Source organism: Hippocampus guttulatus, chromosome 23 (assembly GCF_054856545.1).
Source record: "Hippocampus guttulatus isolate MCC_2025c chromosome 23, RoL_Hgut_1.0, whole genome shotgun sequence".
Taxonomy (NCBI): domain Eukaryota; kingdom Metazoa; phylum Chordata; class Actinopteri; order Syngnathiformes; family Syngnathidae; genus Hippocampus; species Hippocampus guttulatus.
This window is the reverse complement of record NC_141283.1, coordinates 3,991,264-4,015,649: the sequence shown is the minus strand read 5'-3', so window position 1 is coordinate 4,015,649 and position 24,386 is coordinate 3,991,264. Positions and strand designations below refer to the sequence as shown.

The 24,386-nt window shown below is 45.0% G+C and overlaps 2 protein-coding genes across 5 annotated transcripts; one reads left to right on the top strand and one right to left on the bottom strand.

Annotated features, from left to right (window-relative positions):
* Positions 1-6,521: 6,521 nt before the first annotated feature.
* LOC147185789 (mediator of RNA polymerase II transcription subunit 23-like) lies at positions 6,522-18,329 on the bottom strand. Of its 4 annotated transcripts, none has more exons than XM_086104333.1 (31): positions 18,077-18,329; positions 17,584-17,615; positions 17,232-17,319; positions 17,028-17,152; positions 16,754-16,874; positions 16,316-16,414; positions 16,111-16,212; positions 15,968-16,037; positions 15,735-15,847; positions 15,553-15,648; positions 14,451-14,468; positions 14,090-14,296; positions 13,863-14,006; positions 13,643-13,785; positions 13,264-13,509; positions 13,039-13,181; positions 12,702-12,876; positions 12,239-12,402; positions 12,038-12,162; positions 11,741-11,946; positions 10,713-10,893; positions 10,454-10,624; positions 9,492-9,708; positions 9,295-9,404; positions 9,008-9,134; positions 8,753-8,918; positions 8,431-8,503; positions 8,129-8,343; positions 7,916-8,036; positions 7,676-7,807; positions 6,522-6,956 (listed from the first exon to the last, which is right to left on the bottom strand). In XM_086104333.1, exons 1-31 carry the CDS (start codon positions 18,125-18,127, stop codon positions 6,714-6,716), a joined length of 4,224 nt encoding a protein of 1,407 aa, XP_085960459.1. In that variant the 5' UTR covers positions 18,128-18,329; the 3' UTR covers positions 6,522-6,713. The 4 variants fall into 4 exon arrangements, with proteins under 4 accessions (XP_085960459.1, XP_085960460.1, XP_085960461.1 ...); XM_086104334.1 differs by having other exon boundaries at positions 16,763-16,874; XM_086104335.1 differs by lacking the exon at positions 14,451-14,468.
* A 370-nt stretch (positions 18,330-18,699) lies between these two features.
* On the top strand, positions 18,700-23,587 carry LOC147185788 (uncharacterized). Its single transcript, XM_086104549.1, has 7 exons — positions 18,700-18,851; positions 19,578-19,701; positions 19,779-19,978; positions 20,735-20,910; positions 21,341-21,485; positions 21,589-21,725; positions 22,340-23,587. The coding sequence occupies exons 1-7, from the start codon at positions 18,791-18,793 to the stop codon at positions 23,096-23,098; spliced, it is 1,602 nt and encodes a 533-aa protein (XP_085960675.1). The 5' UTR covers positions 18,700-18,790; the 3' UTR covers positions 23,099-23,587.
* The last annotated feature ends 799 nt before the right edge of the window (positions 23,588-24,386 follow it).

Below are 24,386 nucleotides of genomic sequence, written 5' to 3'. Positions count from 1 at the left end.
TATATACTGTCGTTTTTTTCGGCTAAAAACGCCTTACTATACTATGTAGTTTTTTTCGGCCTAAAAATGCCTTACTATACTATGTCGTTTTTTTCGGCTAAAAACGCCTTACTATACTATGTTGTTTTTTCCTGCTAAAAACGCCTTACTATACTATGTCGTTTTTTTCGGGCTACAAACGCCTTACTATATAGTATGTCGTTTTTTTCGGGCTAAAAACGCCTTACTCTACTATGTTGTTTTTTTCGGCTAAAAACGCCTTACTATACTATGTCGTTTTTTTCGGCTAAAAACGCCTTACTATACTATGTCGTTTTTTTCGGGCTATAAACGCCTTACTATACTATGTCGTTTTTTCCTGCTAAAAACGCCTTACTATACTATGTCATTTTTTTCGGCTAAAAACGCCTTACTATACTATGTCGTTTTTTTCGGGCTACAAACGCCTTACTATATACTATGTCGTTTTTTTCGGGCTAAAAACGCCTTACTCTATGTCGTTTTTTTCGGCTAAAAACGCCTTACTATACTATGTCGTTTTTTTCGGCAAAACAGGCCTTACTATACTATGTCGTTTTTTTCGGGCTATAAACGCCTTACTATACTATGTCATTTTTTTCGGGCTACAAACGCCTTACTATATACTATGTCGTTTTTTTCGGGCTAAAAACGCCTTACTCTATGTCGTTTTTTTCGGCTAAAAACGCCTTACTATACTATGTCGTTTTTTTCGGCAAAACAGGCCTTACTATACTATGTCGTTTTTTTCGGGCTATAAACGCCTTACTATACTATGTCATTTTTTTCGGGCTAAAAACGGCTTACTATACTATGTCGTTTTTTTCGGGCTATAAACGCCTTACTATACGATGTCGTTTTTTTCGGCTAAAAACGCCTTACTATACTATGTGGGGTTTTTTTTGCTAAAAACGCCTTACGATATATACTGTCGTTTTTTCCGGCTAAAAACGCCTTACTATACTATGTCGTTTTTTTCGGGCTATAAACGCCTTACTATACTATGTCATTTTTTTCGGGCTAAAAACGCCTTACTATACCATGTCGTTTTTTCCTGCTAAAAACGCCTTACTATACTATGTCGTTTTTTTCGGGCTACAAACGCCTTACTATATACTATGTCGTTTTTTTCGGGCTAAAAACGCCTTACTCTACTGTTGTTTTTTTCGGCTAAAAACGCCTTACTATACTATGTCGTTTTTTTCGGCTAAAAGCGCCTTACTATAATATGTCGTTTTTTTCGGGCTATAAACGCCTTACTATACTATGTCATTTTTTTCGGCTAAAAACGCCTTACTATACTATGTCGTTTTTTTCGGGCTACAAACGCCTTACTATATACTATGTCGTTTTTTTCGGGCTAAAAACGCCTTACTATACTATGTCGTTTTTTTCGGGCTAAAAACGCCTTACTCTATGTCGTTTTTTTCGGCTAAAAACGCCTTACTATACTATGTCGTTTTTTTCGGCTAAAAACACCTTACTATACTATGTGGGGGTTTTTTTGCTAAAAACGCCTTACTGTACTGTCGTTTTTTTCGGGCAAAAAAGGCCTTACTATACTATGTTGTTTTTTTCGGCTAAAAACGCCTTACTATACTATGTTGTTTTTTTCGGGCTATAAACGCCTTACTATATTATGTCGTTTTTTTCGGGCTAAAAACGGCTTACTATACTATGTCGTTTTTTTCGGGCCATAAACGCCTTACTATACGATGTCGTTTTTTTCCGGCTAAAAACGCCTTACTATACTGTCGTTTTTTTCGGGCTAAAAACGCCTTACTATACTATGTCGTTTTTTTCCGGCTAAAAACGCCTTACTATACTATGTCGTTTTTTTCGGGCTAAAAACGCCTTACTATACTATGTTTTTTTTCGGCTAAAAACGCCTTACTATACTATGTCGTTTTTTCCTGCTAAAAACGCCTTACTATACTATGTCGTTTTTTTCGGCAAAAAAGGCCTTACTATATATACTATGTCGTTTTTTTGGGCTAAAAACGCCTTACTATACTATGTCGTTTTTTCCTGCTAAAAACGCCTTACTATACTGTCATTTTTTTCGGCCAAAAACGCCTTACTATACTATGTCATTTTTTTCGGCTAAAAACGCCTTACTATACTATGTCGGTTTTTTTCGGGCTAAAAACGCCTTACTATACTATGTCGGTTTTTTTCGGCTAAAAACGCCTTACTATACTATGTCGGTTTTTTTCGGCTAAAAACGCCTTACTATACTATGTCGTTTTTTTCGGCTAAAAACGCCTTACGATATATACTGTCGTTTTTTTCGGCTAAAAACGCCTTACTATACTATGTCGTTTTTTCCTGCTAAAAACGCCTTACTATATACTATGTCGTTTTTTTCGGGCTAAAAACGCCTTACGCTACTATGTCGTTTTTTTCGGCTAAAAATGCCTTACTATACTGTCGTTTTTTTCGGGCTATAAACGCCTTACTATACTGTCGTTTTTTTCGGGCTAAAAACGGCTTACTATACTATGTAGTTTTTTTCGGGCTAAAAACGCCTTACTATACTATGTAGTTTTTTTCGGCCTAAAAATGCCTTACTATACTATGTCGTTTTTTTCGGGCTACAAACGCCTTACTATACTATGTCGTTTTTTCCTGCTAAAAACGCCTTACTATAATATGTCGTTTTTTTCGGCAAAAAAGGCCTTACTATACCATGTCGTTTTTTTCCTGCTAAAAACGCCTTACTATACTATGTCATTTTTTTCGGCTAAAAACGCCTTACTATACTATGTCGTTTTTTTCGGGCTACAAACGCCTTACTATATACTATGTCGTTTTTTTCGGGCTAAAAACGCCTTACTATACTATGTCGTTTTTTTCGGCTAAAAACGCCTTACTATACTATGTCGTTTTTTTCAGGCTAAAAACGACTTACTCTACTATGTTGTTTTTTTCGGCTAAAAACGCCTTACTATACTATGTTGTTTTTTTCGGCTAAAAACGCCTTACTATACTATGTTGTTTTTTTCGGGCTATAAACGCCTTACTATACTATGTTGTTTTTTTCGGGCTAAAAACGGCTTACTATACTATGTCGTTTTTTTCGGGCTAAAAACGCCTTACTATACTATGTCGTTTTTTTCGGGCTACAAACGCCTTACTATACTGTCGTTTTTTTCGGCTAAAAACGCCTTACTATACTGTGTCGTTTTTTTCGGGCTACAAACGCCTTACTATACTATGTCGTTTTTTTCGGGCTAAAAACGCCTTACTATACTATGTCGTTTTTTTCGGGCTAAAGACGCCTTACTATACCATGTCGTTTTTTTCGGGCTAAAGACGCCTTACTATACTATGTCGTTTTTTCCTGCTAAAAACGCCTTACTATACTATGTCGTTTTTTTCGGCTAAAAACGCCTTACTATACTATGTCGTTTTATTCGGCTAAAAACGCCTTACTATACTATGTCGTTTTTTTCGGGCTACAAACGCCTTACTATACTATGTCGTTTTTTTCGGGCTAAAAACGCCTTACTATACTATGTCGTTTTTTTCGGGCTAAAGACGCCTTACTATACTATGTCGTTTTTTCCTGCTAAAAACACCTTACTATACTATGTCGTTTTTTTCGACTAAAAACGCCATACTATACATGGTCATTTTTTTGGGTCTGAAAACTATATACATGGTCACTGTTTTGGGGGCAAAAAAACGCCTTGCTATACATGGTCGTTTTTTGGGGGTCTAAAAACGCCCTACTATACATGGTCGTTTTTTGGGGGCTAAAAACGCCTTGCTATACATGGTCGTTTTTTGGGGGTCTAAAAACGGCTTATTATACATGGTCATTTTTTTGGGTCTGAAAACACCTTACTATAGATGGTCGCTTTTTTCGGCCGAAAATGCCTTACTACACACGGTTGGTTTTTTTCGGCTAAAAACGCCTTACTGTACATGGTCGTTTTTTTTCGCTCAACGCGCCTTACTACACATGGTTGTTTTTTTCGGCTGAAAACGCCTGACTATACATGGTCGTTTTTTGGGGGCTAAAAACGCCTTACTATACATGACTTTACACGGTCGTTTTTTTCGGCCAAAAACGCCTTTGTATACATGGTCGTTTTTTTTTTTTTCGCTCAACGCACCTTACTATACATGGTGGGGTTTTTTTTAGTTAAAAACACCTTACTATACATGGTCGTTTTTTTGGGGCTAAAAACGCCTCACTATACATTGTCGTTTTTTTGGGGGGGGGGGGGCAAAAGCGCCTTACTATCCATGGTCGTTTTTTTGAGGCTAAAAACGCCTTACTATACATGGTTGTTTTTTTCTGCTCAAAGCGCCTTACTGTCAGGTTGGTCCAATTTGACACTCAGGAATAAAACACAAGGAGGAGACAGGTGACTCAATCTAATCAACCTATCACTATCCATGGTCGTTTTTTGGGGCTAAAAACGCCTTACTATACATGGTAATTTTTTTCGGCTAAAACGCCTGACTATACATGTATATGCCTTTGTTTACCCCCCACGCCCATTCTTAACCGCCCCATCGCTTCATTCCCCCTCATCCTCCTCTTTGCATCATCTCTTCCTTTGTCCGCCGCTACTCCCCTTTTACGCGCTGCCCTGTATTACCCCCTGCGTCTCTTCTTACCCCTTTTTGCCTTCCATCTCTTCTTTTCCTCCCGTGATCCCTTCTTCACTCCCTCGCTCCATCTTTTCTGCCCTTCCGGCGTATCTTCTCATCCATCTCCTCATTCTTTCCTCTTCCGCCCCTTGGCGGCAGTCTGTTCTTTTGTCTTGCGTCCTTCCTCCACCCCTCTTTCTCTCTCTCCTCCATCCCTCCATTTCTTGCCCTCTGCCTTCTTTCCAGTGCCTCGTGCACTCTTCCCATCCTCTGCTCTTATGGCGCTTTGAGAAATAAGATCATGTGGGTGTCATCCAGTTAGGAAAGGGTTGACACAGTGCGTCACACAAAACATGCTTTCCTTATCTGTCGTTACCATGACGATGAAATGCACTTGGGGTGAAGCCAGCATGTCCCATGTTGTTTTGTTTGTGTGTGTGTGTGTGTGTGTGTGTGTGCATGTGTCCACAACTTTGTACCCATTTGGATGTGATTGAATGCGAGTAAAGGACACTTGACTTTTTACAGACCAGCTTGTGTGTGTTTTGTATTTTTAGAGAGTTAGGGTATCAAATTTAGGTTTGGATCTCGGTTAGGTGTTTCAAATTAGGGCTTCAAACCAGTGCTAGGGTTACAAACTAGTGTTAGGGTTTCAAAGTAACGTTTTGTATTAAGGATTAGGGTTTCCAAGTAGGGTTTCAAATTAGGGATAGTGTTCCAAATTGAGAGTAAAATTTGGGTTAGGGCGTAAAATTAGGGTGTCAAAAACGCCTTACTGTACATGGTCGTTTGGGGGAAAAAATGCCTTACTATACATGGTCATTCAAAAATGCCTTGCTATACATGGTCGTATGGAAAAAAACCCGCCTTACTACGGTCGTTCTGGGAAAAAAAACAGCCTTACTAGACATGGTAGTTCAAAAACGCTTTACTATACATGGCCGATCCAAAAAAACGCCTCACTATACATGGTGTGCTTCATATACATTTTTAAAAATATTCTCACAGAGGCACAGTGAAACAGTGGTTAGCACGTCTGCTTGCGTTTTGAAGGTTGGAAGTTTGAATTTGGCTTTCTCGCGTGAAGTTTGCATGTTCTCAAATGTCCTTGCATTGCTTTCCTACCACAATTATATTTCTAGAAAGAAAAAAAAAACTGAGCCATATTGCAGTTCTAGATTGGAAACATCACTACGTTCATTTATTATTTTGGGGGGGAGGTTTTACTTTCCATGAAGTGCACTTTGTTGCAACATTGAGCATGTTTTACGTTAAAGTCCAACATGGAACTGCCGCTGCCCTTAAGTAGCCTCCCTTGTTGTCTGATCTTGTCACTCTTCTTTGTTTCAGCTTTACTGCTTGAGCATGTGATTTCCCCCCTTGTGACACGCACAAGTACAAAGGTTGCGTTATTGGACACAGTGAGATCACGCGGTCGCCCTCTGCTGCAGAAGAAACACACGTCGCCCTTAGAACAAGCCGCAACGATATTTCTACTGTATCGTAGTCAAAATTTTAATGGGTAGGATTTATTCCGGGTGAGGGAATTTTGGTTCGACAGAGGTCCGTAAGTGGTCTCTGAGCTAACCAGAAAGTCGATTCACTTCTGGAATGCTTTCCTCTGATGACGACGTAGTTTCTCCGCCCTCTCATTGGTCGAGATATGCTTCAGCCCTCTGATTGGTTGAGCGCAGGTGTTGACTTGTGACTGACGACGACACCAGACCACAATGAAGAATTGGCATTCGAGGTGCATTCTACAGGTAAACTGGCCTTTATAAGGCTAGTTCAACAAACACTGCTTTTGGTTGCTTTTAAAATAGGGCAAGGCTTTCAAAGTACGGTTTCAAACTCGGGTTAGGGTATCAAAGTACTGTTGAAAACAAAACATCGTGACACAGCAGGAACCCATTTTATTGTATCGATATAAAAAGCAAATACAAAATATGATCTATCGTGATGCTAAAAAAATAAACAGCACTTACTTGATTTGTTTGATGGATTGGAAGAGTCTGTATTTGTCTTTTACCGTGTGTCTATTTTCCATTTTTTTCCCCCCCCGTCAAGTCCGCACATGATGAGTGAAGGGGCTACATGGGGGGGGGTGCGTGCTGCGAGGAGGGCGAGGCCGCGGCGCCGGTGGACACCATCGAGGAGGTGGAGGAGGATAAAGGCTGAGGCGTGGAGGTGATGGCTGCGGGCACGACGGGGACGGCTGCCGCCGACGAGGATGAGGACGAGGCCGAAGACGACGTGTCGGCCTTGCTGCTGTGAGTGATGAAGCGAAGACGGAGCTTCATGGCCGGCCGAAGGGTGACGATGATTTTCTCCACCTGCGCATCAACACGGATCAGTGAGAAGCAAGTTATTGCCTCTCTGCCAAGCTTTATTTGCTATGTTTCATGTATTTGTTCAAAAGTTTCGACGGCCTTTGCTCATTTTTGTAAGTGCACAGAAACAGATCACTTTGAGGAGAGGTCAAGACAGACATTTTGCCACTTGTTTTCGATGGAAAATGACATCACAGCTGCTCAGGTAATGACCATTCACAAGCTGAGCTGTGATTGGTCGTTACCTGAGCAACTGTGATGTCATTTTGAGTGGACGGCAAGTGACAAAATGGCTGATCCCCTGAGATGGATGAAGCTGCGTAACGCATATTCCACAAACGCAACATGAATCAGAATGTCATTTTAGACATATATCGAGCATACGTTTGCTTATTTTTCTGTTGGAGCCGTTTTCAGTGAGATGTGATACATTTGTTGAACATATTAAAGGCTGTTTGCAGTGAAGAGGTTTGGGTGGAGGCGACTTTGGACGCACACATTGAGGCGCAGGAGAGCAGTTTCAGCAAAATGAACTTGGTGTCTTTGCTTCCTTCATTGAGTGGTGTTTTATTTTACTAATGTCAACAAATGAACCTGACACTATCCATGGTCATTTTTTCAGCTAAAAACGGCTCATATACCTGGTCGTTTTTTTCGGGCTAAAAACGCCTTCCTATACATGGTCGTTTTTGAAAGGGTTTCATGAATGTATGTGCACTTGCCTGCTCCTTGACACTGTCACCCGTGTACATGTACTTGATGTGATAGAGGAAGTCGCAGATCGGGTCCATGTAGTTGAGATGCTGGCAATGTTGGTCCACCACCTGCAGCATCTCATAGAAGGCCACGCCGATCTGTAACACATGCAAACATGGCAATAGGATAACTGGACCAACCTTAGTGAGGTTTTTTGGGGGGGGGATGCAATTTCATCCAAATGTGTCTTCATCCAAAAGTCAAACCTCCAACATGCATCTTGTCCTCTCCTGTTGGAAGCGTTGCAAGAAAGGTCCAACCAGGTGATAAACATACAGCAGCTGGAACTCTGTCTGAACCACCGGCTTCAACGTCTCTGAGAGGAACCTACACACACACACACACACACACACAAAAGAACAAATGAGGAGTTCGTGGGGGGCCCAGTACGGTGCCAAGAGGCGTCCCAGTTGGCTCACTTGGGAATGAGCGAAAGTTGTCCGATGGACGAGTGGTGCCAGACAGCATGCGCCAGCGCCAGCACGTAGCTACAGCTGATCTCGCTGTAGCTCTGGTGGCACGCGGTGAAGTCGAGCAGCGCGAAGGGGTCCCGAGGCCACGCCGTTTCCGACGTCAGCGCCGGCGAGCCCATCACCGTCACGATGCGATCGTGCAGCACAATCCAGTACGGTTCCTAATGGGGGAGGGATGGCCAGAACTCCACTCGACTTGACGTTTGACGAAGTGGGTCGTGGAGTGAGCGGAATGCGCTGGAACTTACAGGCAATGCGGTGATGACGAGGCCGATGGCGTTCATCCAGGCTGTGATGTTCTCGCGGGGGACCAGAGGTTGACTGAAAACACGACAATGCACTGAGGCTCCCTCTAGTGGTGTGCCAAGAAATCATTGAATTCAATCTACAAAGGGTGCATCTTGCTCAAATGGCTTCACTTATTAATTAAGATGCATCAACACTTTGGCCGAGGACAGTCTTTCAATGTTGGTCATTCAGGTGTTTTTTTTTAAGGTGGTACATCGTATAAAAAGTTTGAGCGCCACTGCAAAAAAAATAAACGAGTGAGTGTGAAACTAGCGCTCTGACCTCTTGAGGACGACATTGAGGAGAGCATTGCCCACATCCTTGCCGGGCACGGCAAGAGCCATCAGCTCCACGCAGGTGACGTGCAGGGCGTGAGCCGCCGGGTTGGGGAACTCGTTGAACCTCCAGTCGCAATTGGGGAACGGACCGGGCGACTTTCCCGCCATGGGTGGGCTCCGGGTTAAGGACGCGCAACACAAGGTGCTCAGTTTTTTAAAAAAGACGTTTCAGGAGGCACTGAGGCGCATCGAAGGATATTGTCCACCAGGCGTCCAATCAGCTTGCAGTAGTAGGTGTCGTCGGGCGTCCAAATGTTATCGTCTCTTTGGTTCATGCCGAACTTCAGGTAGGTCTCACTCAGGCACCAGCCAGGAGTCCGGTTGTCCTGGAACATCAACAAATGGTGAGTTACTTCTGCCAGAACATGGTTGAAAAGTTCTAAACTGTGCCCTTAGCAATCGCTACGGAGCTTGGTGGAAATCTGGGAATGAATTCAAAGTTCTTGTCGTGTTTCCGGAATGACTGTCGGTGCTTCCTCGGCCTACCTTGAGTGACAACATGATGGCGTGGACCAGCTTCCTCTTCAGGCTGGTTCTGTCCCTCAGGTGCCGCTCGTAGTAGTGCAAGGTGTTGTACAGGTAAGTCACCGGCCGGTCTGCACATACAAATAAACAACGGCCGCATGAGAACGGCAAAAAATAAACCCCAAAAAAAAAAACATGGACATGTTCATGTTAGAGACCGTGGAACTTGTAGAGGCCGCCCAGGTGGTCCAGCAGGGTCTCCAGCGACTTGGAGACGGGGATGAGCTCCAGGAAGCGGTGGATGACGATGTCGAAGACGGGCAGGAAGCGCAGGCACACGTTGCCAAAGTAGATGGGCATGTACTGGTGCTGCACCTGCATGGGCGGGTTGAGCTGCTCGGCCACGCCCTCGAAGTAAAGCTTCTCCGGGTATTTCTGATGCGGCAGCACAATAAACGCGGCAAAACGTTTCACGTTCCACAGATCGCACACGCTCGTGAGAACAGAAAGAAAAGGGCTTCAAAGTAAGGTTTTGAACGAGAGTTAGGGTATCTAATTTAGGTTTGGTGTTTGAAATGAGGGCTTCGAACTAGTGTTCGGGTTTCAACGTAAGGATTTAGAGTAAGGATAAGGGTTTGTAAGTAGGGTTTCAATTTAGGGAGAGGGTTCCAAATTACGAGGAAAATGTGGGTTAGGGTTTCAAAAATGCCTGGTCTTTTAGAGAGAAAAAAAAACGACTAACTGTACATGGTCAGTCAAAAAAGCCTTACTATAGATGGTTGTTTGGGGAAAAAAAACAACATGTATAGTAACCATGTACGTAGTGTTTCAAATTAGGGCTTCAAATTCGGGTTACGGTTTCAAAGTAAGGTTTATACAAAGGATAGGGTTGCCCAGTCCGGTTTCAAATTAGCGGTAGGGTTCCAAATTGAGAGTAAAATTTGGGTTCGAGTTTCAAATTAGGGCTTCAAACTCAGGTTAGGGTTTCAAACGAGTGTGATGGTTTCAAAGGAAGGTTTTTATACCAGGGAAAGGGGTTTCCAAGTAAGAATAGGGTTGCAAATTGAGAGGTTTTAAAGTCAGGTTTGTGTTTGAAACTCAAGTTAGAGCTTTGGTAGGGTTTCAAAGTCAGGCAAGATTTTCCAAATGCAACAAGCGTGACGTGCCGCGTGTGCCCTACCTTGTGATAGCTCATGTGCTTGTTGTGCCAGTCGCTTTGCAGCCAGTGCTCGGGCGCGTTCTCCTTGACAAAGTCGTTGACCCTGTTGCGGAAGTCGTCCGACTTGAGCAGCAGCAGTTGGATGATGAAGTAGCACACCTGGGCCTCGTTGCGCTCGTGGCTACGCATCGCCTGGCGGGACCGCGCCCGGGAAAGGGTCGGAGCGTGAGAGGCGGGCGCCGAGACAACGGGGGCGGGGTTTCTAACGGCGGGCGCTCACCAGACACAGGATGACTCGATCCAACGTGACGATGTTGTATTTCCACACCATGTCGTTGAGGATCTCGATGCACTTGTTGAGCTGCGGGCCACCGGGCGACGTGGAGAACTCGTAGACCAAGAAGTCGGCGAACGTGCGCATGTGGGCCACCAGCGCGCGAGCCCCGATACGCTCCAGCACGCTGTGGAAATGTCATTTGGATCAGAAATCATACTGATGGTTTCTCATGCAATGCAATTTGTTTCCTGACCGTACGCAAACTCAAATCCTTTTTGACCACCGCAGTGGACACGGATGGAAATGTCATAATTTTACTTCTTTGCTTTGAAATGTCTTCAACTCTTGTTTTTTTTTTTTTAATGGCTTATGTAGATGCGCCCCAAAAACTCAAAGACAAGGTGGAAACATGCCAGCCAAAGGCTCCGCCCCCCCAAACTAAATGTACTTTTTTTTTCCCACTGGACCCACATACAATACTCTCCACGGATTTATATATATATATATATTGTGTGTGTGTGTAAAAAAAATTCACACGAAATTATGGTAGGTCACATTAATGGTGGAAAAACTTTCAAAATGATTGATCTTGAGCTCTATTTTTGTTTTTGATATCACAAAAACCCGGCAGGGGCGGCCCGGTGGTCCAGTGGTTAGCGCGTCGACCTCCCAGTTTCGGCCTCCTTGTGTGGAGTTTACATGTTCTCCCCGGGCCTGCGTGGGTTTTCTCCGGGTACTCCGACTTCCTCCCACATTCCAAAAACATGCATGACAGGCTGATTGGACACTCCAAATTGTCCCTGGGTGTGAGTGTGAGCACGGGTGGTTGTTTGTCTATATGTGCCCTGCGATTGGCTGGCAACCGGTTCAGGGTGTCCCCCGCCTAATGCCCGAAGATCGCATAGGCTCCAGCACGCCCCGCGACTTTTGTGAGGATAAAGCGGATCGGAAAATGGATGGATGGAAAAACCTGGCATTTGAACAGGTGTGTGTAGACTTTCCCTATCCGCCGGACGCGCCGTTGTACTGACTTGTAGCCGATCTGGTTGATGTGGTCGGTCTCCAGTAACATTTTCCACAACAGGCAAAGGAAGAACGGCGGCGAGCCCTGCATGGAGAAGTGCGTGATGATGTCCTCCTCGTTGGTCATGGACTTCCATTTGCGGTATTCCTCCTCCACGTTCTTCTTCAGGTTGAAGCGCGGCTCCTGAGGGACGTTGTTCTGTTTGAAGAAGGCCTAGCAGCAGAGATGGACAAAGCGGGGTGGGTGTCAAAGCCGGCCGGGAAAGCCCAGCAGCGTGCGATCCAGCCCGGAGTCGAGCCCGCACCTGCAGTGGCGCTGGGAAGCAGGACAGGGTGTGCGCGGCCCAGTTGTGAGGGGTGAAGTTCATGATGGTCTGGAGGATGTCTTTACACCACGTGCCGTGGATGGAGTCCGAGCCTGTGAAAAAATCTGCATACGCGGACACGGGCCTGCTTAAAATGCCAGGGAGGGACGCGGCGTTCGGGTGTGGGACTGGGAGCAATACCGGTGACGTGCGTGGCTCTGGCCAGGGTGAGGATCAGCGCTCGATTCAACTCCTCCGATTCCACCGACAGAACCGTCTTGGGGTCGTTGAGGAAGCGGGTGAACTGCGGCTGCACCTCCGAGCTGCCCAGCGCCGTGATTAAGCGCAAGGCTGTGCTCTCCACACTACGGGGGAAGGAGGAACACCAGGTGGGATATAGACAGCAGGGGCGCACCACCGATTAACCCCCCGCCCCTAGCCGAGCTTAGCTAATCGGAAAAATCTGCCAATTTCTTCGCTCGTTTGAAAAAACTAAAATTACGACACAACACAAATTTAATGACATTCAGGAAGTGGAACCTCGATTTAACCAACTCGTAGTGGGGAGGAGGTCATCCGGTAAAACACATTGACTGTCCGTTCAATTGATTTTTTTTTTTTTTTTACGAAGTTCCACGGTCTCTCCATGTACATCTTAGGTTACCAGAGATGCAGCTGGTTCTGGTTGGTCTGCGGCACGGCGGCCAGACTGTGCAGGTGGCTGAGCAACTGGACGCGGTAGTGTGGCTGGATGTGGTGCATGCGGTAGCTGAACATCTCCAGCAGAGTGTGGAGGATTCCCCACGCGTGAGACTTGAACACGTTGGGCAGCAGCTGGCCTGAACGCACACAAAGTACGAGTTCAACGCAAAGACCGCTGGACAAATGATGGAAATGATTGACAGGACTGATATGCAAATACGCATGATTGCAAATTTGTAATAATAATGTTTTGGGGGGGGGGGGGGGGGGGGGGGGGGGGACCGGTCTGTGAAACTCACTGATGAAGCCTTTGATGCCCAACGACTCAATCTCCATGTAGACCAAGAGTCTGCTGTACGTCTCCACCAAGGCGGGCGCCAAGGCAAGGCTGGATTTGGCGTGCGCCAGCTTGATGACACGCGTGGCGATGCTGTGGATGAGACTGCACGTGGACCGGCGAGAGGGAACCACCTGAGCATGATGAAAGTTTTTTTGTTTTTTGCTTTTGAAAAGGCGCAACGCACCTCATCTTGGCGTGCACTGTGACCGAGTCCAGCAGGTTCATGGGCAGCGGCGTGAAGGAGCCCAGCGCCATGCAGTTGGTGCCCGGCAGGTTGATCCTCATGGACTGCGTGCCGTAAATGGTCTCGACCAGGACGCCCATCGGCACGCCGAAGCAGTCCGAGTTGGTGCTGTAGGCGTTGCACAGCAGGGCGATCTTGTAGTCGGACATGCCCAGAGATTTGTTGCGCAATGACTGCTGCAGGAACCTTGACGGACGCAAAGTGGCAGAAATTGGTGAGGGCAAGCTTGGAATTTACATTGCGTCGCAGTGAGACCTCGGTGGTGTTTGACTTGCACTGCACCGATTCCAGCCAGGCCAAAAATTCACATTTCGCTTACTCGTGGTGCAGTTTGAGAGAGTGCGGGATCGGAATTTGCAGGTTGGAGTCGCCTTGAGCCTTGCGGTTGAGGTGGATCCAGATGCAGGTCATGGCGAAGGCGTGGGTGGACTGTGGCTTGTTAATGTCTGGAACAGGAATGCACTGGGAAACGCACAGGAGAACATTCCACGACGATAAGGCAAACGATGGATCATGTCCGTCGCAAAAAAGCAACACACCTCTTTTTCGGGATACAGCAGGTCAAAGAGCTTCATGACAGGAAGGAAGTCGCCCAAGGCGTTCTTCTGGATGCTGCCCGATATGAACTGCAGCAGGACCCACATCAGGTGGTCCCTCCCTTTGATCAGACCCCTTCCTGCGAGCTGGAGGACACGGCAAACGCTTTGGGTACCGGCCCCCCGATGCATGAAAGCGGTGGCAAAAAGGAGCTTGAGTGCTCGCTCACCTTCTGGTGCAGCGAGAGCACCATGTGCGGGAAGCTGGCGAACTGGAACAGGACGAAGAAGATGAGCTGCGACGAGAGGTGCTGCCACAGCAGCTGGCTGGTGCCGCCCACGTCGGCGTCAAAGTGCTCCTCGGTCTCCGAGCGCTCCATGGCGTACACCACCAGGTCCACCAGCTGCTCCTCCAACACGGGACAGCGTTGCTTTTGCTGCCGAGCGGGAGACAGAGAGAGCCATCAAAAAGGACCGAGACCGAGAGGAGAACGTAGGCCGCGTGAGCCCAGTGTCCGCAAAGAAAAGAAAAAAGCCCGACGGGCTGCATTCACCAGCGATTAGGAGGAAGGAGGCGCAAGGAGGACATACCTGAGCAATGTTCAGAGTCTTACCGAGACGAGCGCAGGAGAGAAAAACAGAAAGAGGGAGGAAACAAAAGAAAAGAGGAAGACACACAGAGAAAGAGAAGAGTGGTGACTCGCGAGCGAGGAGGTCACTGGACCCCAATTAGAAGAAAAAAAAAGCATGCGGGTGGGAGAAGGAAAAGGGGAGTGGGGGGGGCTAACGGTTCATATTTAGACATTTGGTCATCTTGTGTTTTGACAGGTCAAGCAACCACTAGTGCAATAGGGGGGTGGGGGGGAGGGGGGGGGGCAAAACAGGCTTGTTAGGCAAGTACGTATGCAGAGGGGTTGCAAAAGGCTTGCCGAAGGAAAGAAAAGACAAAGACAAGTGAAGATCAGTGTTTCCCCAGATGAAGACTCACGTTTTGGATCTTTTTTTTTTTTTTGGGTGCGACCACCTAAAATTAGCATTATAGCAATTGCAACGGTGGCATCCTGACTGTCAGTTTTTACCCACATTATAGTAATAAATAAAAGTTGGAATTTTATGAAAGTAAAGTCATACATGGGGGGGGGTGTTCTTATTTGACAAAAAAAAATCTGTATTAAAATATATCTTATGACGGTAACCTCATAAATTCAAGGTTGGGGGGCGGGGGGAAACGTAATACAAGATTAAAGAGCATCTGAAAGTCACAACAACAAAATAATCATTTTAGGGGGAAAGAAAAGAGTAATTTTACAAGACTAAAGTCAGAATATTAGAGTGAGAATTTTTTTTTATGTTAATTTGGAATTCCAAATCAATTCTTAAAATGTTACCACTCTTGTTTAGTAGTATGACTTTTTTTTTCTTTACATTCTGGCAATAATATCCTATAACAACATTCAAGGATAATTGTTTGTTTGCGCATCTTCGCGGTAGTACATGAGAGTACATTTTTCATCTGTAAGAAACACTGAGGCGGCAAACAGAAAAAGCAAGGAAAGAAGACCAAAAAAGAAAAACAAACCCATCACAATAAAAGGCTACGTTGATGAAAAAAAGGATCCTACTGCATTCGGGGTTCATTAAGCCGAAGTGGGGACACTGAGAGGACGACGAGGCTAACCGTCGACAACTCTACCTGCTTGCTGAGTCCCAACATGTTGCACACCATTTCTCTTGAGTAGGGCTGCTCCAGCACGTAGCGCAGCAGACCTGTCTGCGGCTCAAACAGGTCCTGTGGATGCATATCAACGTCCATTCGTACAGTCCTGCGGCTGTGTGTGTGTGTGTGTGTGTGTGTGTGTGTGCGTGTGGTTGTACCTTATCGAAGGGCAGCATGCCTTTGAGTGGGAAGCGGAGCGTGGTGGGGTCCAGCTTCCAGGAGTTGCAAATGGCGCCACTGTTGTTCACCACCGGCAACAGGCTACAGCGACCTGTAGTGGGCCACAACATTAGGGACAGTGGCGCAGTCTAATCATACAAAGCCATTTTCTAATGCGCCCGGTCCTCGTTATCTCCCTCTTTCTATCGATTTAAAGTGATCATTTTCTTACCGCAGATGGAGTTGATTCTGGCAGTGGATCGAAAACTGTCCACAAAGTCTGATATCAAGCTGCCGAGGAGCTACACGCACAAGACGCGCATTTAGAAAGACACTTGGCAGAAATGAACAGAACCTAAAAGGTACTTCAGTTACCCAGTGCGACAGTTGCCCCTCTGGATATAGTTTTCGGATCTCTGTGATGGCAAAGTAGGCAGGCAGGAGGCAGGCGTTCCTGTCCAAGATGTACTCCACCACCTGGAATACAACATACATAATTTCCATTCATTATTATTTTTTATTTTTTAACCGAGGAAATGCATTCTTACTTGAAAGAAAACGATAGGTGGGGGGGACACACCTCTCTGGCTGTCAGCAGCTGCCGCACAATGGCCGAGCTGACAGTGATGGGAATGGTCTGGATTTTATCCAGCACGGCCTTCAGCAGGTCTCGAACGCCCTGAAATGCGAACGAGAACAATCATAACTAGAAGAAGAAGAAAAGAGAAGGGATGCTGAGCAATCGCACCTAGATGCCCCATTGTGGGCTGGAACGAAAACCTCCGTAAAAGGAAGAAAGGCCGCCAAATATAAAAGCAAGGAAGGATAGTTGTATTTATTTATTTTATTTAAAACTCTTGGAAAGACTTGGAAATGTTATCATAACAATAATAGTAAAAAGAGTGACACTATTTATCATGTTTCATACTGCAATGGTTATACACTATTTTTAAAAAAAAACACACATTTAAATTTTTTTTTTTTTTAATTCCACCCAAAGATAAAAACAAGCATGCACATTCGAAACCTTGTAGTCCACCCCTCCGATGATCTTCCGGATGAGTCCAAAGGTCAGGGCCCACAGTTGAGTCCTTTCCCACTCCAAGTTGTCCGAACTGATCAGAGCAGCGCAAACCATCCTGACACACAAATGCAAAGAGTTGAATGAACACCTGAGAGTGTCATTACAAAGGTGAGCATTACTTTTCAGAAAGCCAGAATTATTTTTTTTGTTTTGCCTGTTATTTTTACCACACAAATTTGTCTGTCTGTGTGTGTGCGCGTGCATACACCTTGGTGGCAAGAGATTAGTCTCGACAGCCATGGCCAGACAGTCGTAGAGGAAGGAGATTCTTTTGGGACTGTGCTGGCTGTGTGTGAATCGCACAATCCACTGTACACACTGCTCATGAGACGCCTGCAGGAAGACAAGAAGGTGATTGATTCTGTCAAGACGTATGTGTTCTGGATGTGTGCGTGTGTGTGTGCGTGCAAACCTGAGGCAGAGTTCCCCAGTATTGCCGGAAGGCTCCAAGACAACTGACCAACTTTGTCCTCTCATCCTCTGGACTGTCCATGCACATCCTGAAAACACAGCGTGTCACGAAAGGTTTTTTTATTTTGAGGATACTCAAAAGTGGATACTCAGTGTACTCATACTATACGTTTGGGATGTGCAACTGGCGACTACACTCTGTATTTAGCTTTAAAATGGCATTTTTGTCATACAACTGGTTCGGAAATGCATGGTCCGATGTGGCAACTCAGTAGTACTGATGAAAAATTGTGTCCCCTTCTATCATTGTAGTCGCCCATCCTTGCGATGTGTGCGTGAAAGCGCGTCATTACCCAGCAAAGGCCTCCTCCACCATCTCCGTTTTCTGAGAAAAGGGACCCAAAAATGGCATTAAAGTCAAACACGGACAGACAGAACTCATAAATATTACACAAAGCGTGTAATAATGCTCAGCTTTTGAGGCATTATGGCAATGTAACTTGTTTACTCATGTTTGGTGGCTAACAACAAATCGGAGTCACCTGCTCGTATGACGCAGTGCTGTAACAACAACAATAAAACACTGCTAAATCACAGAAAGGGACTTCAAAATAAAAGGGTGTAACTGTTAGTGGTAGTGCTATGCTAATGTGAACTACATGCATATTGTCCTTCAAAAAAAAGGGATGCTATTGAAATTGAACAGTTACGTGAGAAATTGTAACAGAGTTAAAACAGGTCGAACAACATGAGAATGAATGTGTGCCTGTGTGTCTGTGCGCCTGAGAGCATCACTGGTCCCTAAGCACAAACACACGTAAAGATGCCAAAACGAGGAATTATTACCACAACATCCTCAAAGATGCTCTGGAGCTGCGTTTCCATAGTTAGCACCATGTGTGCAGCAGAAAGCGCCTCCTTTTGTTGCAAAAAGTCACATTGATGGGCAAGGTGTCGCTTCTCATAAGGATAGCTCGTATGCTAACAAAAAACGCCGAAGAGCCAAGCGAGCGCAACAGTCGAAACGGTCCAGGGACAAACAAAGTACGCGTACGTAAAACGTTCCGGCCTCCTTTGAAGAAAGCTATTAATATTTGTATATTGTTTAAGTCCATAATAACACTTATTGTGTTTATTTGTCAGTACAAAGGAATGATTATTTTAGTCTGTTTACAGTTTTCCGGGCTTTGTTGCGCACCAAACGTCATTTTGGGGTTTTTTTCTTTTATGTTGAATCTATTTGGCCACCATATTTACCCAACGCAATAATTTAGATTTATTGAATAAATTTCTCTGATAAACTGGCAATAAACATACGGCTGTTTTTTTATAACACGGTACAGTACTGTCGCAATCAGACGTCTTTCTTTCGCGCATGAGCGCAAACCAGTGAGATCACATTCTTCAGGGGACGTTTTTTTTTTTTTAAACGTCATCATCTGTACTTGTCATCATTCGCTTTTGTTGGGACTTCACTGCATGTTTTCCAATGTGGCCGAATTCGGCTGCAGGTGAAGCATCGACGGGTCCCTTGATGGAAAGGAGCGCTCTTTTTCCCACATGAAAGTCATGAGGGCTGTTTTATTTCTTTTCATCCTCGGGGGTGTGGACTTCTCTTCAGGTATCTGTGTGGGCTTAGTGTGTCTCGCCTTGATAACTTTAATGTAACCTTAAATGCGCTTAGTAACACGCTGATTTACAATAAATGATAACAGTTATTCAACTCAACACGCTGCTGTATTGAATTGAATTGAATTCGATTTCAGAGGAGGACAACTTTTAAGGTTTAGACTTGAGTGTCATGGTTACGGCGTATTGTTATTATGCAAATTGATGTTTGGAATGTAAATCAGGGTGTGTGATGGTGGTTTATTTTTCCGGTTGACTGTAAATTGATCTGGACTTCCCAAATACATTTTGTATTACTTGTTTCTGAGGGCAATGGGAAGTAATTAGTAACATGAAGTAATAACATAATCGATTAATCCGAATTTTCAGGTAAGGCCTTTTTTTCATTCTGATGATTGGAGTAAAAGAAATCTAGTTTAAAACACGTCCAGGCTTTTGCACTGGTTACAATGATGGCATGGCAGCGAAGGAGGGGCGTACAGAGTGTGGGACCAATGTGGTGGGGGCCCCAGACTTTAAAAAAAAGGGGGTGGGGGGCAGGCAGGTAAAATTGATTCAAATCTGATTTTTGCAAACAGTGCAATTTATTTGAAGGGTATATCGGCCAGCCCTATCTCAATTCTTTTTTTAAACCCCAAAATAGTAAGGGAAATACTGAAAAAAAAACAGCTCTTAGTTTAATCCAATGCCCATTTAAACATTGTTTCCACCACCGCAGGCTCATCCGTTCCTCCGAGCCCTGTTAATGTCACGTTCACCTCGCTGAACCTGAAGAACGTACTTGAATGGATCCCAGGAAAGGAAACTCCGGATGGCACCCGCTACACCGTGCAGTTCGCCCTGTGAGCAGCGTTAAGCCTTTCCCTACTCTGTAGTTATACCGACCAGTTTGCCTTCAGAGTTGGCCTCTCCTCCGCAGCTACGGCGACAGCGTGGCGGGAAGCAAGCGGGTGAACTGGAGACCGGTGCCGTGGTGCAAGGAAACAGAGAGGACGTGGTGCGATCTGAGCCGCGAGACGTGGGATGCGGAGCAGGGCTACTACGGGCGGGTGCGCGCCGTGGGCGCCGGCCTTTCAAAGTGGGTCGTGACGCAGATGCGCTTCGTTCCAAAGGCTGACAGTAAGTTGAGCGACATCAATAGAGATGTAAACACACAAAGGTTTCTGTTGTTGTTGTTATTACAGTATTTGGTCATTTTATTCATTTCTATTGTGCAACATGCTGGGTATCATGAATAACTTGTTTATTTGCTTAGGCAGTGTGCCAGGTATTATAAATAGCTGGCAGTACCGCTGTTACTAAATTGCAAACTTTGGGAACATGCATGATTTTAGATTTTAGTTTCGGAGTTTGGAAATTAGCCCATGTCTTCGGCGCCAAGTGTAGTGTAAGCAGTGCACGCTTTGAGCGCCGAAATAAAAGTTTTTTAATTACAAATAAATACATTAATTAATTAATTAAAATAAGTTTCGGTCCTAAAAATTTGATTAAACAAATACAGCAAATCTAATACAGTGGTTCTTAACCTTTTTAGAGATACGCAACCCAACCAGTTAATATGCACATTCACCGAACCCTTCATGAGTGACAAATATATATCTATTTTTTATACAAATCCAAGATATTTAAAAAAAACGCATTTATTAAAAACAGAAAAAAGTAAGTAAAATTTCAAGAGATAAGTATACTTTTTTCTTCTTTTTTTTTTACGACGTACTATCACGACAGTCACACGTTGACTACTAAGCAAACTAAATTTCCCGCAGCACTGATTGGACAAGCGATGTCATGTGATCATCTGCAGCCAGTGAACGCCAAGCGGGCGTGTGATAACTAATTAACATGTCGAGTCGCTTGTGTCTTAACCTCCTACAGCAACCTTTGGGCAACCTCAGATCTCGGTGGAAGTGAAGGACAACAACGTCATCATCTACCTGTCGGGTCCAATCAGATATCAGCCAGACGATCACGCCCCGCCCATTTCCATGACATGGCTCTATCCGCAGATGACCTACAACCTGTCAGTTTACAACAGCCGCCAAGGGAGAGTGGTAAGCTACAGTTGAAATGATTACAAGGTGCGTCAAAAAAGTTCAAGGGCCGGAGTCACAAAAAGATTTCTTTCAATTTCGGTGACTCTTCTCTGACATTTGGTCTCCGCGGAATCCTTGAAGACTCAAGACTTAGCATCGATTGCTTCCATCATTTCTCTGTTCGTTGCTTGACGACAAGACACGGAGGATATAAATACTGTATATAAAAGCATGTGGGGGGGGGGGGAGTTTTGATCGCTGCAGAGAACTGCGATCGCAATTACAGTTCATACTTCAGGGTGAAAACATTGATCGGGACGACTCATCGTTTGGATTGGAAATATCTTTTATGACACAAGTCTTGGGATTTTTATTTTTCTGACACACCTTACACTGCTTTGAAAAGCCTCTTTTATCAACAACAAGAACTCACATTGCAACTTGACAGCACCATTTTCCAGTCACCTCCAGCCCGTACAAATACGGACTGATGGATTTTGAGACGGAATACTGCTTCTCGGCTCAGGCCAGATTCCTCTCCTTGCGCTTCAACTGCCACCAGTCCGAGAGGCTCTGCATCACCACGGGAAAAGGTACAACCTCACTGTGTTTGTTTCTTGGGTCACCCAAATACTAAATTTGAAAACCATGTCTCGAATACTTTTTAACGACGTGATCTGCACATTATTTCCATAGATCCTGTCATCGGCCAAGTGCAGATGGCGGTTGTTGGCATTGTGTGTCCGTCGCTGTGCATCTGCATTGTTCTGGTGGTCGGCTACATTCTCTATCACTACCTGATGGGGAATGGACAGAAAAGGCCCAATACCCTGGTAATGCTAATAGCAAGGCTACCTGTAGTTGCTCTCAAAGGCGTACTTTGTTATCATAACTCAGCTACGCACTGTATTTTTACACACTTTTCTTATGACCACGACAGTATCTTTGAAGGTGATAATAACACCGTCAAAATTTTTATTGCTGTCAACGAAATTCATTCTCTTTGTTTGGTTTGGGGTCAGTGGCCCCAAAAGCGAGGAATAACGTCTACTATTTTAGACGGGAGACACAGTATCAAAAGTGGTCGTTTTGAACTGTGTTCTGTCAATGGTGACACTAGTGAACATACTTAACTCATTCACTCCCAAAGACGTTTTTAAACGTCTTTTCAGACTTGGTCCAGAATTGGCTGGTACTGAATGAGTGAAAGGAATCTCCTCTCAATGTTCTCATGGTTCCAAGAATTAGAGTGGGCCTCCTGGAATTGTTTTGTACTTGTATAAAAGCAACATCGCTACCGACAACTTGTGTAAATTCTTCAGCCTTGGCCATTTGTTTATCCGCGACACTGTCTCAAAGTTATACAAGCCTTGCCACTGACCACTATAAAACACTTTTAAAAAGCCGTGGTGCTATATTCTCACCCTTCCGTCTTTTTGCCTTGAAGGACGTGGCTTCTTTACGCCTTCAACCCAACGCAAGCTTACTCCCGGATCCCATCACCCCGTTGAAGAGCCACTGTCCTTCGGACGATGACGACAAGGACTGCAACGCATCAGACTGCGTAATTTACAGTGCTGCCCAGCATCCACAGCCGTCACCAGAGCCCGAAGAACCCTGCGCTGACTCTTTGAGCTACGGCGTGGTTGGGGTGGCCACGACGGATGCCGGTGGAAAGTGCGACGCCCACCCTAAAGAGTTGCCCGTTAAGGACGCCACCTATCCCGCCTCTCAGTGCTCCTTACCGCAAGCAGGAAGCAGATGTCCCCTGGAAAATGCGACCCAAAGTCAGGCGGACTTTCCAACAATGTATTTGGCAAATACAGCTCCACATGGCCTAAGAATGCCCATGACGGAGGGGAAGGAACTGAATGGGAGCCCATATCGGAGGCGTGGAGAAGACGCTGAAAACTACAGTGTCCTCACGCTGACAGGAGCGCTGCGAGACGAGGAGGGAGGACCGCTCTGCGTTGAATGGGACCGTGAAAAGAGGCAGCAGGTGCTGCCAGGGCTGGAGATGACAATGAGCCGGGGGGAGGGAGAAGGAGGCGGCAAGAAGGTAGCAATGGGCGATCTGGGTTTGGAAAAGGTGTTTGTCAGGCAAGCGTCACAGGAAGAGGCGGCACCAACACAGGGGGCCACTACAGGCTGGGAAGTGGATGACATTGTCAGAAAATGGGATTTGGTCATCTCTATGAATGAGTAGCACTGCCCTCACACAAGGACGTATTGCATGTTCCTCTTTGAAGTGCTTGTTTCAGATGGATTTAAAAAAAAAATCATTACTGGAGCATTACAGCTGTAACAGAAGCCTTTTAGTTAGGAATGAAGAAGTCACCACATTGGCTTCCGGTAAGCAGATAATTAGATGAGTGGCGCTAGGGTTGCAGCCACTGAATATTTTTATAAGAGAGTTTTCTACCGATTATCGCATCATGTGGATAACAATGTTTTTGATCGATGAAGCCGCAAGTCACTTCTTATTTTTGGCGGCATCTTCGCATTCTACTACATTAGCTGGAATTTTATGGCTGGATAAGGCAGGGCCTGGCCTGGTGCGTGACACGGGCGTTAGCGAATGAGCTCGTAGAGTAGGCTGCTTGAGATCTGCCTCATCAATTAGCTAGTCTGTGTATTGAAAAAACTCTGCGTGGTGGTGAATGAATGTTTGTTCAATAAAGCGATTGGAAGTGGATGGGTGGCTGTGTCTGTGTTTGACCACTCGTTATGGCAGCTAATATTAAATTCGCTCACAAAAATTATTCCTGTGAAGCTTTTTTTCCCCCTAATTTAAGGCATGTTACCTAATTTGAATAATTGCTGCAGCTCTTTGTGGTGTATAAAGTAGTTGTGGACACAAGATGGTGGCATAATTGAGTCTCAGAAGTTATATTTGACACCTCTGTTCTGGTTTTATGACATTCCCTCTTTATCAAGAGCTGCACCCAGTTTAATCAAACCTTGCTTGTTTTTGTTGCATCAGCCTGCTCATTCTCACTCAGATAAAGGAGCACTTTATACTATGCGGTCAATTTGGTCTAACGGTTCCCTAACAGAGCGTGTGGCGTGCCACCACAGCACGAATTATAACTTGCATAACTTTGCTGATGTAAATTGGGAATTACTCCATTGTGAGACGAATAAAGGTTTTCTTATTCTTATTCTTGTTACAGTCCCCAGATGACTTTTTTTTTCTTTTCCGCTGCATCAAATTCAATATGTGATTGCATGAAGGACAGGAAAAACTCGTATCTGCTGTCATGAATGATGGGCTCATTGTGTTCACAAAGATTATTTCCTTTTTCTTTCTTTTTTTTTTTTTTACAATCCAAAACCATTAAGAACATTGTGAGAAGGAAGTCACTAAGGTATTTTGGCAGTAACCTCACTCCACCCAGAAGATTCAAAGTGTCGAAACCACGTAGCATTTATATTATGTAAGGTTGTCTCAAAACACATCAACTTCCCTACCCACAATCATGGACAAATCCAGG

What these genes read in the sequence shown, in the direction of transcription:
- LOC147185788 (XM_086104549.1), top strand. Translation starts at nt 18,791, where the DNA reads ATGAAAGTCATGAGGGCTGTTTTATTTCTTTTCATCCTCGGGGGTGTG. An exon ending in CTTCGTTCCAAAGGCTGACA is followed by an intron (nt 19,979 to 20,734) that starts GTAAGTTGAGCG and finishes AACCTCCTACAG; the next exon opens with CAACCTTTGGGCAACCTCAG. An exon ending in CTGCATCACCACGGGAAAAG is followed by an intron (nt 21,486 to 21,588) that starts GTACAACCTCAC and finishes TTATTTCCATAG; the next exon opens with ATCCTGTCATCGGCCAAGTG.
- LOC147185789 (XM_086104333.1), bottom strand. Translation starts at nt 18,127, where the DNA reads ATGGTGCTAACTATGGAAACGCAGCTCCAGAGCATCTTTGAGGATGTT. An exon ending in CAGAATCAACTCCATCTGCG is followed by an intron (nt 15,848 to 15,967) that starts GTAAGAAAATGA and finishes GGCCCACTACAG; the next exon opens with GTCGCTGTAGCCTGTTGCCG. An exon ending in TGCTGTATCCCGAAAAAGAG is followed by an intron (nt 13,786 to 13,862) that starts GTGTGTTGCTTT and finishes TGCGTTTCCCAG; the next exon opens with TGCATTCCTGTTCCAGACAT.